This window comes from Cupressus sempervirens, chromosome 7 (assembly GCF_028749045.1).
Source record: "Cupressus sempervirens isolate cs-2001-9-10 chromosome 7, ASM2874904v1, whole genome shotgun sequence".
Lineage (NCBI taxonomy): Eukaryota > Viridiplantae > Streptophyta > Pinopsida > Cupressales > Cupressaceae > Cupressus > Cupressus sempervirens.
The window spans coordinates 529,513,450-529,530,394 of NC_143124.1; the positions used below are offsets into that span (position 1 = coordinate 529,513,450).

The window sequence follows — 16,945 nt, forward strand, 5'->3', positions numbered from 1 at the left end:
GTATCCCATTTAACCAAGCTGGGAAAGTTAGCTGGAGAGACATAATATTTACAAAGCTCTCAAAAAAGTATGACTGATGATCAATTTCAAGACATGCTATTCCTTTCTAGTCGGGCCCCATCCATCATTGGAGTCCAATGCTTGTAGGAAAGCTGTATCAAATAGTTCATCATTCCACCCTACTAGAACATACTCATTAGAATTATAATCATTATTCAGCTTATTCTCTTTACCAGCACTGATAACAAGAGTAGATTGTTGAGTATTAGTGGAGATGTATAGATCCTCCATCGTTCTTTCAAGTTGCCTTATATCACTCGGGTCCATCATATCTTTGAACTGTTCGAGATACTGGAAGGCCTTGACCTTATCTTTATGAGTAAGCGATATACCATCTCGGACTAGTATCATAAACTGAGCCATAGGGATTTCCAGAGAGTGGCACCGAAGACATAATGAAAAAATGTGTGAGTTTACAAGTAAACCCAGTAAGCCTTCTATCTTTCTACTGAAAAACCTCTTCGTTTCTCACCCTCCAAAGGAACCATAGAATCTTATAGGTAAGAACAAATCAGAAAGAACTAAGTTTAGAGTCAAAAGCTTCAACATATCTAGCTAAAATTTCACTCCATGAAATACTTGGTTTTGAATTCCACACAATGGGGTTACCTAAAAAAATGGACCAAATCATGATAGCAAAATCATAGTAAAAAAAAACATGCTCAAAAGATTCAATTGAATCACAAATCTTGTGATGCCCAGGAGTAAAACCCAAGGACTCCATATTAGATCCTAGAGTAAGTTTTTTAAGTAACAGTAACCATCTAAAACTAGTGTAACTCGGGGACTCGCAACCCCCTTCCAAACCTTGAAGTACTCGTCCTCGAGACGTCCCCGCACCAGGTACTTGATTACCCAAGTACCCCACCTCCACCATCCAATAACTATGCCACTACTAGGATGGGTATTTAAATTTCTATATGAATTTTGATTTTTGAATGTTACTATAGGGTATGTAATATGTTACTTTGTTGAATGTTCAATAATTGTATTTCATGTTGCAATTTTGCTATGTTGAAGTATTTTAATTTGGTATGTTGTACTAAAACATCATCTCATAACTAGCATTTCAAGTTCTATGTATACTATACAACACCCCTTCCTGCCTTGTCCTCCCCTTGTTCTCGTCCCCTAGCCGTCCCCCTACTATCGTGCAAATGAGGTCTATTTTCCCCACGTCCTAGAAACTCGTCTCACCGTCCCAACGTGCCCTAGTACTGGGGTTACACTGTCTAAAACATAGTTTTTTGGGTTCCACTCTTGATTGCCAAAAGTAATGAATAAAGGAACACCAATCTGAACAGGGGGAGCACAAGCCGCACCCTTGGATCACTCTTTTGTAGATATTTGGATCTGATACAAGCATATTGTATATTTGCTTTGAAGATGCCTCATTAATCACGGTTCCATCACACCAAATCAATTGTTTGAGGAAGCTGTCAGAATCAATAACCTTTGAAAGAATACAGTTGTCAATTGCCTTGCTAATTAGTGTATATGTTTTTTTCTAAGTTTGTGGGATGCCATACTTAGTTCTAACTTCATCCCATGTGCCCAACCGGTTATCTATCATTGGATCATTGATTAATGAAATACGTAGTACATTCCAATGTTTTGTTGAGCAACTTTGTGTAAGTGCCAAAGGTTTTCCATTTAAATATAATCCCCACCAAATTGATCTATTTGAAACAATATAAGATAGAGAAGAACCAACAACAGTTTTGATTGGTAGGAATATTTGTGAATAGGTCCAAGCCTTCTATAGGGTAGCAAATACATTATATCCATAAATCTTGATTTTAAAGTCACCTAATAGCAAGTCACAAAATGGAATATTTCTCTAGTTTTTATCTTTGGAGATGGTAAAGCATTGAATGTTATGTCTAATTAGAACTTTCCAAGGTTCATTTCCATATATAGCCTTTAGAATCCACTTAGAAGTAAGAGCAATAGCATGTTTTTTAAGATCTTTCAATCCCAACCCACCATATTGTTTGGGTTTACAACACCACTACCAATTCACACAATGTCTTTTTTTGTTACCCATCCCATCAAACCCCAAAAAATCTCTCAATATCTTTTCAATCTTATCTATTTGATGATTTTTCATCAACCAAGTAGAAGCAAAATAAAGATGATGGGAAGATAGGATTTTCTGCACCACTGGAACCCTCCTAGCTAAAGAGAGAGTGGATTTGCCATTTAATATGTTTCTTTTGTATTATATCAAATACCCACTACCACAAATCTTTCATGGAAGGATTGACAACAAAGGGGATACCAAGGTACTTGATAATCTCATAGGGCCTTTCCATTGCCAACACATTGACTCTATCCAGTTAGGGGGAGAGTCAAACCAACCTAGAACTAAAGATTTTTGTGGAGAAACTTTGGCACCTGAGGCTAAGTAGAAGAATTCAAGTCTATCCAAGGTATTAAGAAAATTCCTTTCCTCAAGTTCCAAGAACAATGCAGTGTCATCAACAAATTGGGAGTTCAATAAGGTGCCTTCATTAGGAAGGATGAGACCTTTAATAGGAGGACCAAGGGAGGGAGCTCTAAGTATATAAAATAAGGCATTAGTTGCTATCACAAAGAGGGAAGGGGCGATGGGACAACCTTGTCTAATTGATCTCCCAAGGGGAATAGGGCTGGTAAGATTGCCATAAACATCTATGACTGTGGAAGAATCTTTAAACAACACCTCTATGACTGTGGAAGAATCTTTAAACAACACCTCTATCCATCTGCAAAGGTATTCAGGAAATCCAAAAGGCTTGAGCATTCCAATGACAAAAGACCAAGGTCACTGGGAGACGGGGACACTTGGAGGTTGCCGGTATTGGTATTGGTACCAGTACGGTGATTTTTCAAAAATAGGAGATGGGGGTACTTGGAGACGGCAATTTTTTTTTAATAATTTAAAGAGTCAATACTAAATACAAAATAGTAATACTATAAAACTAAAAGACTAAAGTAAATAATAATAGTGTCACATTTATACAGAGTTAAATATTTCAAAACTCACATAATCACATTACTGTATCTCATAGTCATACTTGTTTTCGAATATTGCATATGATCATTTTTATCAGATTGATAATCGCTCAGATTATCATTACATATTCAAAATTTAAACTCAAAAAAGTATAGTTTGATGCTAAATTGCTGATATGCAAATAAAAATGAACAAACTTAGTACAGTAAACGAAAACCAGAAATCCATCTAGTACTAGTATGTTGATGGTACTATAATCTACTACACATGGTTGTGATCATCCATCTCAAGGTCTTTAGCTATCATGCTCTCAAATTAATTTAAATTGTCATTGGTCTTAATTTTTGCATTGGAAAAACATTAAAATGAGGGCTAAAATACATAAAATAATTTAATATTATATTTTACATTTATTTTTTTATCAGGGGACTTCGGGGGTACTTCATCTTTTGGATTAGGAGACCAGGAGACTTTGTCATGAAGTCTCCAACCTTTTTTGAGTTCTCTAGAGATGCGAAAAGTCTCCGAAATGTGTCTCCATCTCTGAGATGTATCTTTTAGGGGGGAGACAGATCTCTAGGTAACCATGCAAAAGACTACTCAATTCTATCATAGGCCTTTTCAAAATCAAGTAGGATCATAGCCACATTTTGATTGTAATTCTTGGCCTGGTGCATTGCTTCCCAACTTGTTATTAAATTCTCCAATATATATCTTCCCTTAATGAAACCTGTTTGTGTGACAAAGATAAACCTATCAAGGATGTCCTCAATTATTTTAGCTAACAACTTTGCAATGATCTTATAGAAAATATTCAATAATGTTATTGGTCTCCAGCTCTTGATTTCCAATTTATCACCATTCTTTGGGATCAACTTGATCATGCCTTTATTGATGTTTCCACCTAGAGATCCTCTACTGAATGAGTCCTCATAGAATGCCAACAAATCATTGGTATAGAAAATATTCAATAATGTTATTGGTCTCAGGTTCTTGATTTCCAATTTATCACCATTCTTTGGGATCAACTTGATCATGCCTTTGTTGATGTTCCCACCTAGAGATCCTCTACTGAATGAGTCCTCATAGAATGCCAACAAATCATTGGAAATCCATTCTATATTGATTTTGTAAAACTCAGCAGGAAGACCATCAATTCCTAGAGATTTTTTATTGGCTAAAGAGTTAATAGCCTACTTAATTTCATCTAGAGTGATAGGATTATTGAGTCTAATGCTATCTTCATCCGGAACTTTTTTAGAATCAATTGAAGACACTTATCAAGAGCCTCATACTTAACATCATTCATCTCAGAAGAAAGAAGTTGAGAATAGTATTCAAAGAAAGCTGATTTCGTTATGTCTGGATCTGAAGAATGTTCATCATTGATACGAATATTCTCAATGAGCTCCCTTTTATTTTTAGCCCTGATAATATTTAAAAATACTTAGATCCTCTATCTCCTTCAAGAATCCAATTCAGTTTGGATCTAGTTCTCTGTCCTTGGATCTAATAATTTTGAATCTTCCTTAAAGAGTTTTTACTCTTAATCAGAGCAGTTTCTAGCTCTAAATCTTGGATTTTGACCTGAAGTTTCTTCTCTAGCAAATTAAGGTTAGCGTGTTCCCTAGTCCCTTCCACATTCATATCCATGCTTCTTTTTTTTCCAAGAATCTGAAAGAGTTTTTGCCAGGATTCAACCAGTCCTTCCTATACTTCTCTTGGTTGAATATTACCACTAACCATCTTAGACAGAAAAGTCACCTGCTGAAGTGCATCAATTTTGTCTGGATCTTTGAGGAGGGAAAGATTTAACTTAAAGGGCTTATTAGTAGTCTTCCTAGGAACTTGTTCCTGATCTTGAAAACCAATCTTTGCAGAGATTGGGGAATGATCTGAAAGAGAAGCAGGATTAACTGATATAGGTGAGTGGCCAGGTTCGGCTTGAAAACAAAAGAAGGTAGAGTCTGCATAATCTCTGTCAAGTCTACAATAGACCCTTTGAGGGCCTTTTTGATTATTACAACAAGTGTACCAAATGTCTTGAAATTCAGATTTTCTTCTTTCTATAGGATCTAGCACATTAAACTTTCTCTTGAGTTTGTGCCAGAAGAATAGTTCATTTCCTTTCCAGCTAAAAGAATTGCCTCCTACTTTGTCCTCTCTATATTCAACCATATTAAAGTCTCCAAGATACTAGGCAGATTAGATGTGGCCCATTCCCATAGTGCTGCTCTATCTCTATAATCATTGGGTGCATAGAAGTTGCAAATACCAAAGTTCTAACCATCCTTACTAAACATAATCCACAAAGCCCTATGACAAGGAGAGACCCCTCTGTTTACAATATAATCAGCTCAATTAGGTCCCACAAGGATAGCAACTTCCCCTCTCCCTCTTTCATGATTGGAGTAGAATGCAGTGGCTTGATCCCAAGGCATTTTCAAAATAGTGTGGGCCTGAAATCCAACTACTTTAATCTCTTGCAGATACATGAATCCTTTTGAATAATCTTACACACCATCTTATTACAATGCCTTTACTATCATTCATCTCCAGACCTTTAACATTCCAGCTATGGATGTTGATCTTGTTCATGGTTTTTGGACGTGTTTTTTATCATTATTATACAATCTGTTAAAGCAATCAGAGATATCCCCCTGCTTACTTTTATATCCATTAGAGTTGGTTAAACTCTGATTATCATTTTCTTTTCTTTTTGTCATGTCCCCATATTTATAAGATTTAATAATAAATAAATCTTAATAATAGAATGAATAATAAATAATATATAATTTATTATTAAAAATATAATAGAAAATTAATAACATATAATATATATTGATTGATATAATCATACTATATAATCATATGGTTATAATGTGATTAATATGATGAATATCATAATATGAAAAAATAATAAATTATAATATATTATATAATATATTGTGATATTGCTATTAGGATTTAACCGTGATTTTGAGTCAAACTCATTGACCCATGTTTCATGAGTAGTGTTTCAACATGAATCCATCTCTCATGAGAATAAATGGAACACTTAGCACTCATTGGATCTAGATGATGCTCACAGGGGTGAAGCACCCAGACTTCCTAGGAGGTCACCCATCCCAGTACTACTCCAGCCTTAGCGCACTTAACTAAGGAGTTTCCTCCATGATTAAACCCAAAGCTTGCAACCCCATTTGTAAAACCTTCACCAAGCGTTGTGCCTTATGAACCATTCATTAGAAAGCCCCTTAAGCTCATCAATTGATAAGTAGGAGATAATTTCCATAGCAAGTCAAATTGTGATATTGCTATCAGGACTTAATTGTGTGATTTTGAGTCAAACTCATTGAGCCATGTTTCATGAGTAGTGATTCAACATGAATCCATCTCTCATGAGAATAAATGGAATACTTAGCACTCATTGGATCTAGGTGATGCTCACAGGGGTGAAGCACTGGGACTTCTCGGGAGGTCACCCATCCCAGTACTACTCCAGCCTGAGCACGCTTGACTACGGAGTTTCCTCCATGGTTAAACCCAAAGCTTGCAACCCCATTTGCAAAACTTTCACCAAGGGTTGTGCCTTATGAACCATTCATTAGAAAGCCCCTTAAGCTCATCAATTGATAAGTAAGAGATAAATTCCACAGCAAGTCAAATTGTGATATTGCTATTAGGATTTAACTGTGTGATTTTGAGTTGAACTCATTGACCCATGTTTCATGAGTAGTGATTCAACATGAATCCATCTCTCATCAGAATAAATGGAACACTTAGCACTCATTGGATCTAGGTGATGCTCACAGGGGTGAGCCACCAAGACTTCCCCGGAGGTCACCCATCCTAGTACTACTCCAGCCTAGGCGTGCTTAACTACGGAGTTTCCTTCATGGTTAAACCCAAAGTTTGCAACCCCATTTGCAAAACCTTCCCTAAGTGTTGTGCCTTATGAACTATGGAGTAGTACTGGGATGGGTGACCTCCCGAGAAGTCTCGGTGCTTCACCCGTGTGAGCATCACCTAGATCCAATGAGTGCTAAGTGTTTCATTTATTCTCATAAGAGATGGATTCATGTTGAATCACTACTCATGAAACATGGGTCAATGAGTTTGACTCAAAATCACACAATTAAATCCTGATAGCAATATCACAATTTGACTTGCCGTGAAAATTATCTCCTACTTATCTATATAATATATGTTAATAGTTATAATTTAGTATTATCAATAAATAAAATAATAGTTAACTAAAATATATAGAATGAGCAATTATATTCTACAACTTAACTAAATAGTTGATAAACAACTATCATAGGTATGATACAATAAAATATTAAATAAATAATCATATATATTTCATATATTCTAAAGTATAAATATAATTTGAATACATAAAATATACGTATCAAAGTATGATAATATGAAAAATAAATAATAACAAATGCATATTTAAATGAACTAAAGTCACCACCCATGAGGAGTCGTGGCTCTTCCCAGTCACACAAATATATATACGAAGGGGGGCGGCGGGGGGGGCATAGAGAAAGGGGAGATAAAAATGCAGTCAGCTGAAGGATCATTGTGGCAGACAAGTTACATTATAACCAGTGTTAAAGAGGAGAAGTTGATGCCAGAATTATTATAAACATGACATCTATTACAAGCCAATAGCGACGATATTGATTGGCAGTATGGGCTGTATCATTCAACAGCAGATCAATATGTACAGGTAGATCGATTTGATAGAAACAAATAATAGATTTGTTGATATAAGACTCAGCATCAAATGGGAAATGATCATCATATATAAGAGATTGAAGATGTTCGGGGAAGAGGATATGCACAACCTGCGATAGAGAGAGGCAAGGGCAATAAGAGTTGACACGCAATGTTTAAGGAACAGTCCAGTCAGCAGCAACCTAAGACTATCAAAGAGAATCATTCATGTACAGGATACAAACAAAAAAATCAATGTTTGTGTGTCAACGGCACATGCAAGATTCCTTAACGTTTGTCTATATCCTGTACATGAATGATTCTCTTCAATAGTCTTAGGTTGCTGCTGACTGGACTGTTCCTTAAACATTGCATGTCAACTCTTATTGCCCTTGCCCTCTCTCTATTGCAGGTTGTGCATATCCTCTTCCCCAGACATCTTCAATCTCTTATATATGATGATCGCTTCCCATTTGATGCTGAGTCTTATATCAATAAATCTGAATGATTTGTTTCTAAATCGATCTACCTGTACGTATTGGTCTGGTGTAAATTCTATCACTGGATAAAATTTAGCCGGTGATCACACACAATCAGTGAATGTGGAGGGTATAAATGTATATTTTGATCTGTGTGATTCAGCAAGGGTGTGATTGGCATAAATATTTTATCTGTATTTAATTGCATATCGAATACATTACCTATCAAACAAGTGAATGAAAGGAGACATAAAATAACAAGTAGAGAATGAGTCAGGGAAAGGTCTTGATTAGATATACAGTAGAATTGATTATATTACATCTAGTTTTAGTAGACATACATGTAATGTGAATATGAAAAGTCACCAAGTACTAAACCAACGAATATAATAAATACAAAATTCACCACTAATGGTAGTCAAAGAGATACAAAAGGGCTAAAAAGTAATGTAATCAATGACATCAAATCAAAGATTATGGGATATACATTCCAAACAGATGAATCATCGAAGAAAGGCTGAAGCAACATACCAATACATCAGAATTATAAAGAGAAAGTTATATTCATTAGAGCATTATAGCAATCGTATCATTTCTTTTCCCATGGACAAGTCAGCACTCGATCACTACAATATCTACAAGGGTCTAACAAGAAAAGATATATTCCAGCTTCTATATACAACTAGTTATTATAGTGAGTCTTGACATATCAATAGTCATTTCAAAACACTTTGAGTTGAATAAAATCTCTAGTCCAAAGAGATGATAGCATTTTGTTCAATAGTCTGAAGAAATTATACAAGGGACATTACACTTTTCTTGCTTCTTTTGTTGGTGACTTCAACAAAAGAGGACTCTATTTTTTTCTCAGGAGATATCTACATCCTTGTAGGCTTTGATCCATTCAACTGCATATTCTTACCAGTCAGTGACTGATTGGCAATCTTAACCATCTCAGCCCTCTCAGCCAGAGTATAAGGGCTAGTTGTTGGACATTTAGTTAGGTGGGGGTTTCAACCAAAGGCATTGGGTCTACATTTTCCTTTTGACAAATGATGGATTTTAACTAGTTAGGAGCAACTGGGATGACCTTAGAGCTAGGGATGTCACCATTAATAGGATCATCCTCAGGTTTGAATAAAGAGTTGGCAACGGTATGAAATTCTTTCTCGAGGAGGGAATGAACACTCTTATTTTTATCAACCTCGGTAGGTTTAAGAGACCTTGGATTAATTTCAAAGTCACCAAAAGATGGCTCTTTAGATTTTCCTTTTTCAAAACTAGGCACTTTACTACCATCATCTTTAGAAATCTCGAAATTGGCTGTTTGTACTCTAGATAGATCCAAACAATCTTTTCTTGCATGCCCATTTCTTTTACAATGAAAACAAGCACCTAAGTTACCAAGTTGGTAGACTTTCCATGAAAAAACTTCAGAATCAATAGTAAGAGAAATATTATCAAGGAATACAACTTCCGGTTCAAGAGCAACCAAAATCCTAGCATTCAAATGTGGAAAGGTAGTTTTAGACTGTTCAATCTACAAAACCGAGGCAATAGGTTTCAATAAGTAATGAATAAATGGCCAAAACTCAACATTCAAATTCTTAATTTCTACCCAATTAGGTAAAGCCCTAGTAGAGACTTCTTCAACATTTCCATTCGGAAACCATGGGAAGGCTCGAAAGGGGGATTTACCCACACTCCAAATTCTTTTGCTAAGGATTCTTTCTTGCATATTGTGGATTTTGACAAATAGAACAAAAAGTCCTTTTTGAATCATTTTACAAAATGAAACATGAATTCCAAGTTTCTTACCCCATACATTAACAATCCATTCATCCAAAAACTTACGGGAAGGTAAGAAATCTTTATCCAAGAAAGCAAAGAAAACTGTAATATTTTTTAACCGAGCTTTCTTTGCCCTAATAGCTTTTACCATATCCTCATTTGGTGAGAGAGAAAGGGTCCTTAGTTCAAGGGACGAAGCCTTACCTTCCTCCTCTCCTCCACAATTACCAAATGCGGTATTTCCTCCCTTGCCGAGTCTATCTCCATTGGGTGGGGATCGTTTTGGTTTCCATCTGCAGAAACTTTGCTAACTTTCCCACAAAAACAAGCTGATGGTGGGCAAGATGCCGCAAGTTCTTCAGAAACAATTGCCTTGTAAGATGATTTCTCATGCAAGTCCTTTTCCTTATTCTGCAAAATTCCTTGGTCATGAATACTGGTTATACCCTCATCTTCTTCATCATTTCAGTAGAGTTAACTCCTCCTCCACTATTATTCATGATTGTATCCCTTTGTTCTCCCATGAGTGATCCGGGGTGAGGAAATAATGGCGGGGTAGGGTTTCTTTACACACAAAGATGAAGCCCAAGTGACATATACAGGCAACACAAGAAAGATTGACAATAAATTACACAAGCCGAAATGAAAGAAAAAGCATCAAAACCAATGCAAACAAAAAGCACAAGGAAGAAAAAGAGAAAAGAAAAGGTGCTAGATTGCAGGGTATGGGAGCCAAGGCACTTAGGTGTTCGACTTCCGTACTCAGTTGTACAGATCTTAAATAAACTAATCTTAAAAAAGGAATTGGCAAATATACCTAGGTAGAGATCTTTATTCACTGTTGACTGACCACTTTGTGATTACTGTCTTCTAATTTACAACTCCCCTCTTTATGCTTGACCTAGCAGCATAACCAATCTCAACACAAAAGCTTCAATCTTGGGCATCTCCTTTTACACCAACTAATAACTTCTTTGCTGTGACTCCATCTCGCCTTGGACAGTGGCAAAACTCTTTTTCTCAGATCCAATTTCTTTGGTGGCTACTTCAGTTATCTTCTTCAAATTGGATAGCATCTCTCCTGCTGCAGCAATATTGACTCCTCTGAACTTTATTCTCAGACCTTTATTCACAAACATCAGTTTCAACACACCCTATAATTTGGGAAGGATTTGAACAACATTCTCATTTCTACTATGCAAAGAGCATACTTGGCTGAAACTCAATCTATGACAGAGCCCCGAAACATAGAGCAAACTTTAGCAGATCAGATTGTGCAAAACTCCACTGGCATATGTATAGAACTTTACCTCATAATTCTAGACATCAATATTATCCACAGGCTGTTCAGAATCAGACCAACATTCCAGATTCATTAGCCCCCACAAGCTCTTGAGGATCTTTTACCGTTGGCTCTGATACCATGTTAAAACATGAATCCGAGGAGATACTCACAAAGTAGCACTAAGGCAGGGGTCCCGTGAGGGGGGCTTAAGTTCTATTTTTTAGGAAGCAGGTTGTCTCATGAGCAAAATTTTATTTTGCTACGGGTTTATTCCGAATCTTCGCCTAAAAATTAAAAGGCCCTAATTTGTAGGAAGCGGGTGAAAAAGAGGTGGACCTAGAAATAGCCCCACTAGCTTAGGAATGCTTTTTGCCACTTGTCAAACATTTGAAATTTAAATTTTTAGTTAAAAAATAGTTTTAGAGGGGAATTAATTTTGTTAACTTATTTTAAATTTATTTTCCTTAAATTTTGGAGCTAAAATTGTCAGCTTGAATCTATGAAATAAGTCATGGGACTGCTAGCTTAAAAAAATTCCCTAAAAAATAAAAAGCAGCTTCCACTATATTTTATAGGAAGCCCCCTTCCATGGGACCCCAGCCGAAGGAATACAGCCTCAATCTATTCAATTTATAGCCCATTGCATAATAAATGATGGTCATGAGGTTGGCTGCAATATTCATGACATACAGTAGAAGATAAGTGTTAAAACATGATAGCGTTGGTCAGAATTCAAGGATAAACTGGCAAACTGTATGCAGATGTGTGTATATCAGTTCATCATATGAACTGGTATACATGCACACACACACACACTCATACTGAATTATCTTTCCAAATAATATATCAGGACATCCTTGCACTAACTGATCAACTGAAGTATGAAAATCTGAGCTATCAGATTATTGTTATCTCTTGGATCTGGTTGTACATCCCTGATCTATATCAATCATATGTGCATTAGGTCGGATCGTGTGAAATGATCCACTACCATTGGAGGATATGAATGAATTGTTTAGCATCTAATCATGCCTGATAACCATCAGGTGCATTTGAAAAAAGGCACAATGGTTAATCCACAAACTATTGGTTGTTAATTAGAATTTGCCTTTGTGTCTCTTCAAAGAGACATTTGGCTTAACAGTCAGATCCATTCCTCCTCATGTCTTTTGATTGGCATAAATAATATAATATAATAATGGGGAAACCATCAATCAATACTTTTGGCATTGGAAACTCAGACTAGATTTGTATTTTCTATCATTGAAAGAATACTGGGTGAGTTTGTAGGAAATATCCAATATGAGAAGGTTAAGGGAATATCCTCCTTGACATCCCTGTGAATATATTTGCGTTGCAATATACTGAATGGTGTGATTATAAACTATTATCGCAAACCAAATGACATTGCTCACAATTATGTGAATGGGGTGATTGTTGGCTATTGCTAGGGCTGAATTGAAGATGCTACCTACGGTAGATATATATTTTGCAAGACATAATTTGTTATACAGGGCCATGACTAATAATAGATTGTATACTCTTCTAAACCATACAGTGAGATGTTTTTTTGGGGGGGAGCCTCTCAATTGGATGCTGAAGATTAATTTGACAAGATATCTAATTAGTCAGTGAATGATTAGCAAGCATCGATGAATACATAAAGGAAATTAATAAGATATCAATCAAAATTTTAGCGATTAAGGTTACAGGATGAAAGAAGACATCTGAGAATCATTAATGCCTGTGATGTTTATCCTCCCCTGAAATGCTTTTATAAGAGTCGTGACTATAATATAAGTTACTGCTTATTATTTGATCTGCTGATTCTTGGCGTGAGAAGTAGCATTTTCTGTTAACCAGTTGTAAGCCTAAAAATAATTGCCAATACATATATATTCATGTGGATGTATTTATTTTGTTTGGGGGATTTATTCAGAATTTGGGTCACGAATAACACATAACACATCAAAAGGGTGCATAATGAGTCAGACCATCTCAAAATTATGATGACACATGAACTGCAGCAGGCTCATGCTATAAATGAAATTGGTGGGGATAGAACCGATTGCATGCAAGATGTATAGGCAATGGAATGATGTGTTAATTGTTTGACTACGTGCCTCTGAATGGCATCCTAGCAGTAAACAGTATGTAAAACCGATTCAGTTAAAGTTTCTTTAAATAGATATACTTCGCAAGGATAAAGCCAAGCTCCAAAAAACAAACTTTCATCTCCCCCTCCTTTGGTAGTAGGTATGCATATATGAAGCATAGAGAATGTACATGCAATGTGGACTCACAGACCACATGCATGAACTGCTGGACAAAATATCTTGAGTGAATATAAATGCAGAAATACATTTGAAAAATGTTAGCAAATGTGAAACAAATATTGTCACAAACAACCACCTATAGAAGACAATGTCCAGGCAGTGTGAAGGCACATGGGAATGCCTCTAAGTTTGCAAGAGGCATGGTGTGATGCATTATATAGAAGGCTTGCTCTCAAAAATACTGAATGTTGATGAGCAATCTCTCGAGTAATGAGATAATTTTTAGTACTACTTTTATTTGCATTCCTATAGACACTATAAGAGCTCCAAAGTATAGAGGACTCAATCTTAGGACTGTAGCTCCGAAGTGTTTTTGTATCTTGGTCATATGTTGATCATGTTAGAAGATGTGAATCTATTATCTTCTATGATTGGAATTATGTATGAAGGATATCTTTCTATAACAAGAGGGAGCAGCTAGAGGATCTAATTCAATTGATCTTCGAGGATAGATGGATACTTGAAATGCTTACAATCATGGGACTAAGTTGATGGCTGAAATATTTTCGAAGAAGAGGAAAATAGCATTTAGAGGGACTCTGACATTGCATCAGAAGCAACCTTGGATAAGGAAGACAAGAGGTTGAGGAATGTACTTGACCTTTAGAAGGAAGCCACATTAGCATGAATGTCTGATGTAGCCAAATCTGGGGATATATCCGTAGTTTATTACATTCACTCGTGTTGCTATGAAATCAGACAAGAATGTTTGAATATGAGAAACTACTCCTACAAATACTATTGTGATCAAAACACATAGAGTTTCTAGAAGATCTGCCAAATGGATCTTTGATCATAGTGATTCAGAGGGAGTAGACAATGAAGACGTTATTTTTAGACAAGGTACATTACCACTAAAGAACAAACGGCTACTATTCTCACCAAGCCTCTTACCAAAGTAAAGTTTGTGCATTTGGAGACTAGATTGGAGTTATGAAGAATGAAGCCATTGTTGAGAGGGAGTCTTAACCTTAATGATTTCTTGAAATACACCTAATTGGATTCTTCTCTGGAAGAGAGAAGCTTAATGCAAAACTCGTGTTCCACTCTCTAGGAGTAGTTGTGATGGATCCACCCTCTGATATGGTTCATGGTGGATGTCATGTGTGTGACGCCATGACACCACCACGTGAGAGAATCTGTGGTGACTCCATGTAAACTCCTTTTTTATGTGTGACTATATGACTTCATGGGCCCCCTGTGTACATTACTAAAAGGTGAAGATCTTTCAAAGAATGAACACTTGTATTCAACATTGTAAGGTGACGACTTTTAAAATGTTCACTATCATGACGAATACCATGCTGCCTTGATATTCATGGAAATGTCTTGATATTTAATATCTCTTGGACCTATTGATAGACATCATGCTGACTTGATATCAGTTGTGTATCAATATGTCCTTAATGAGATAATCATGGTGGATATTATGTGACCTAATATCGATGGACATGCCATGATATGTTATGGTAGACATCATGCGATGTGATGTCAATGCACATACCATAACTAGGAATATATGAATGTCACGTGACTTGATGTTTTGTATACTCCTTGATATCACGAGTTGAGTGATATGATGATATCTAAACTAGTTCGTACTTAGTTATCTTCTCTTGCTAAGAGGGAATGTTAACACATGATAGCGTCAATCAGAATTCAAGGATAAATTGGCGAATTGTATGCATATGTGTGTAAACTAGTTCATCATATGAACTAGTCTACATGCATAAATACACTTATACTTAATTATCTTGCAATAAAATATATCAAGACTATCCTTGTATTAACTGATCAACCTAAGTATGAAAATCTAAGCTATTAGATTATTGTTATCTCTTAGATCGGTGTTGTGAGGTTTTCACACCATCGCCCCAAAACTTTGGGCACCCCCTTTTTTGGGTAGGCCTTGGCAATTTTCGTAGGTGTTGTAATTTTTTTCAGTTGCCTTAGCAAAATTTGGAGTTGTCCAAAGTTTTTTGAATTGATGATTTTACACCTTGAACGCATTCAGGCCAGGAGTTGATTTGATTTGTTCTCACCCAGTGTGAAACTTGATTTTCTGGAACATGTAATTTGATCTTTAGGCCAAACATGTTTCAACAACAACATTTTTTGATGTTTAAAATGATATCTGGTAGGATAAAATTGCAAATTTTGGACTTAGATGGTTTTTTGAAAATTTGATTTAATTGAACAAGCTTGAGCATTTTCAAAATAAATTTTAGATTTAGTCGTTTTGGAAAATCGTGAATTTTTTCAGTGAAAAGAAATTTTGATGGTGAAATTGAATTTAGAGTTTGAATTTCGATTCCCAGGAAAGAGGATTTATTTTGTTAAAAACTTGAAAGCGTATTGCAAAATTGAAATTGGATTAAATTGCAAAATCTCATTAATTTTGTTGAAGTTTTGCTTAGAAGATTTTAGAAATGCTAAAGGAAATTGGTAATTTGGAATTGAAAATTGATTTTGGCTTGCTAGATTCGATTTTAATGATATTTTAATTGCCAAAACGTTGTTAAATAAAATTTTTGACATCTACTAGGCTTACCTTATTTCTATCTTTCAATTATGGATCAAACTGGCAATTAATGGATCAATTTCACAAAGCAGCTTAGTTATTTTCATGTTTTATTTAAAATTGGGCCATCTTTGGAGGTTTTACTTAATTTTTTGTTTCCCTCCAGGCAAGTCGGCCCACTTTGGAGATCAACTGGAGGATATAAGAAAGGGCTTCCCCCCTCTTATTTCCTCATTCATTTCATCTTCTCTTGCAAGATTGAGCGATTTTCTTCTAAGGAGGCAAATTTCCAGCTAAGGCGATTTTTGGTGATCTGATTTTGCATTTTGGCAGTGTTTTCTTCTTCCTTGGATGGGCAATTTCTGCCCTAGGGAAAATTTGAAGGAGCAGATCTGATTTTTGCAAGTTGGGCAATTTCTGCCCTAGGTCAAATTTGTGAGGGAAAGCCTAATGTTTGCGAGATTGGCAGAAATTTTGAAGTTTGATTTTTCCTCCTTGGCTGCGATTTTCTTTTTCAGCTATGGCAATTTTATTTAGTGAAGAGGCAAAGCGATTTAAGGTCTGATTTTATTTTTTTTTGCATTTGAAGGCGAGTTTGGGAAGTTGAAATTCTGATTTAGGGCAGATTTTGCAAGCAATTCATTGACTAGGGTGTCATATTTTGTGGAGGGACTGAAATTTGGAGATCAGATCTGAACTTGAAGAGGCCCAATTATTAGTGAAGGCAGATTTAAGGTATAATTCTATTCA

At 35.9% G+C, this 16,945-nt stretch overlaps 1 protein-coding gene across 7 annotated transcripts in view; it reads left to right on the plus strand.

The window, feature by feature from the left end:
- The window catches only part of LOC149547848 (protein ZINC INDUCED FACILITATOR-LIKE 1-like), a 121,371-nt gene that overhangs the window by 94,280 nt on the left and 10,146 nt on the right, over nt 1–16,945 (plus strand). Inside the window, exon 15 of one of the 7 annotated variants that reach the window (XM_089791895.1) lies at nt 16,362–16,605. The exons of 5 other annotated variants lie outside the window; for them this stretch is intronic. In XM_089791895.1, the coding sequence (XP_089648021.1) occupies nt 16,362–16,512 (151 nt within the window). In that variant the 3' untranslated portion in view covers nt 16,513–16,605. Of the gene's footprint in view, nt 1–16,361; nt 16,606–16,945 lie in introns of those variants that run through there. One more of the 7 variants, XM_089791893.1, reaches the window with a different exon arrangement.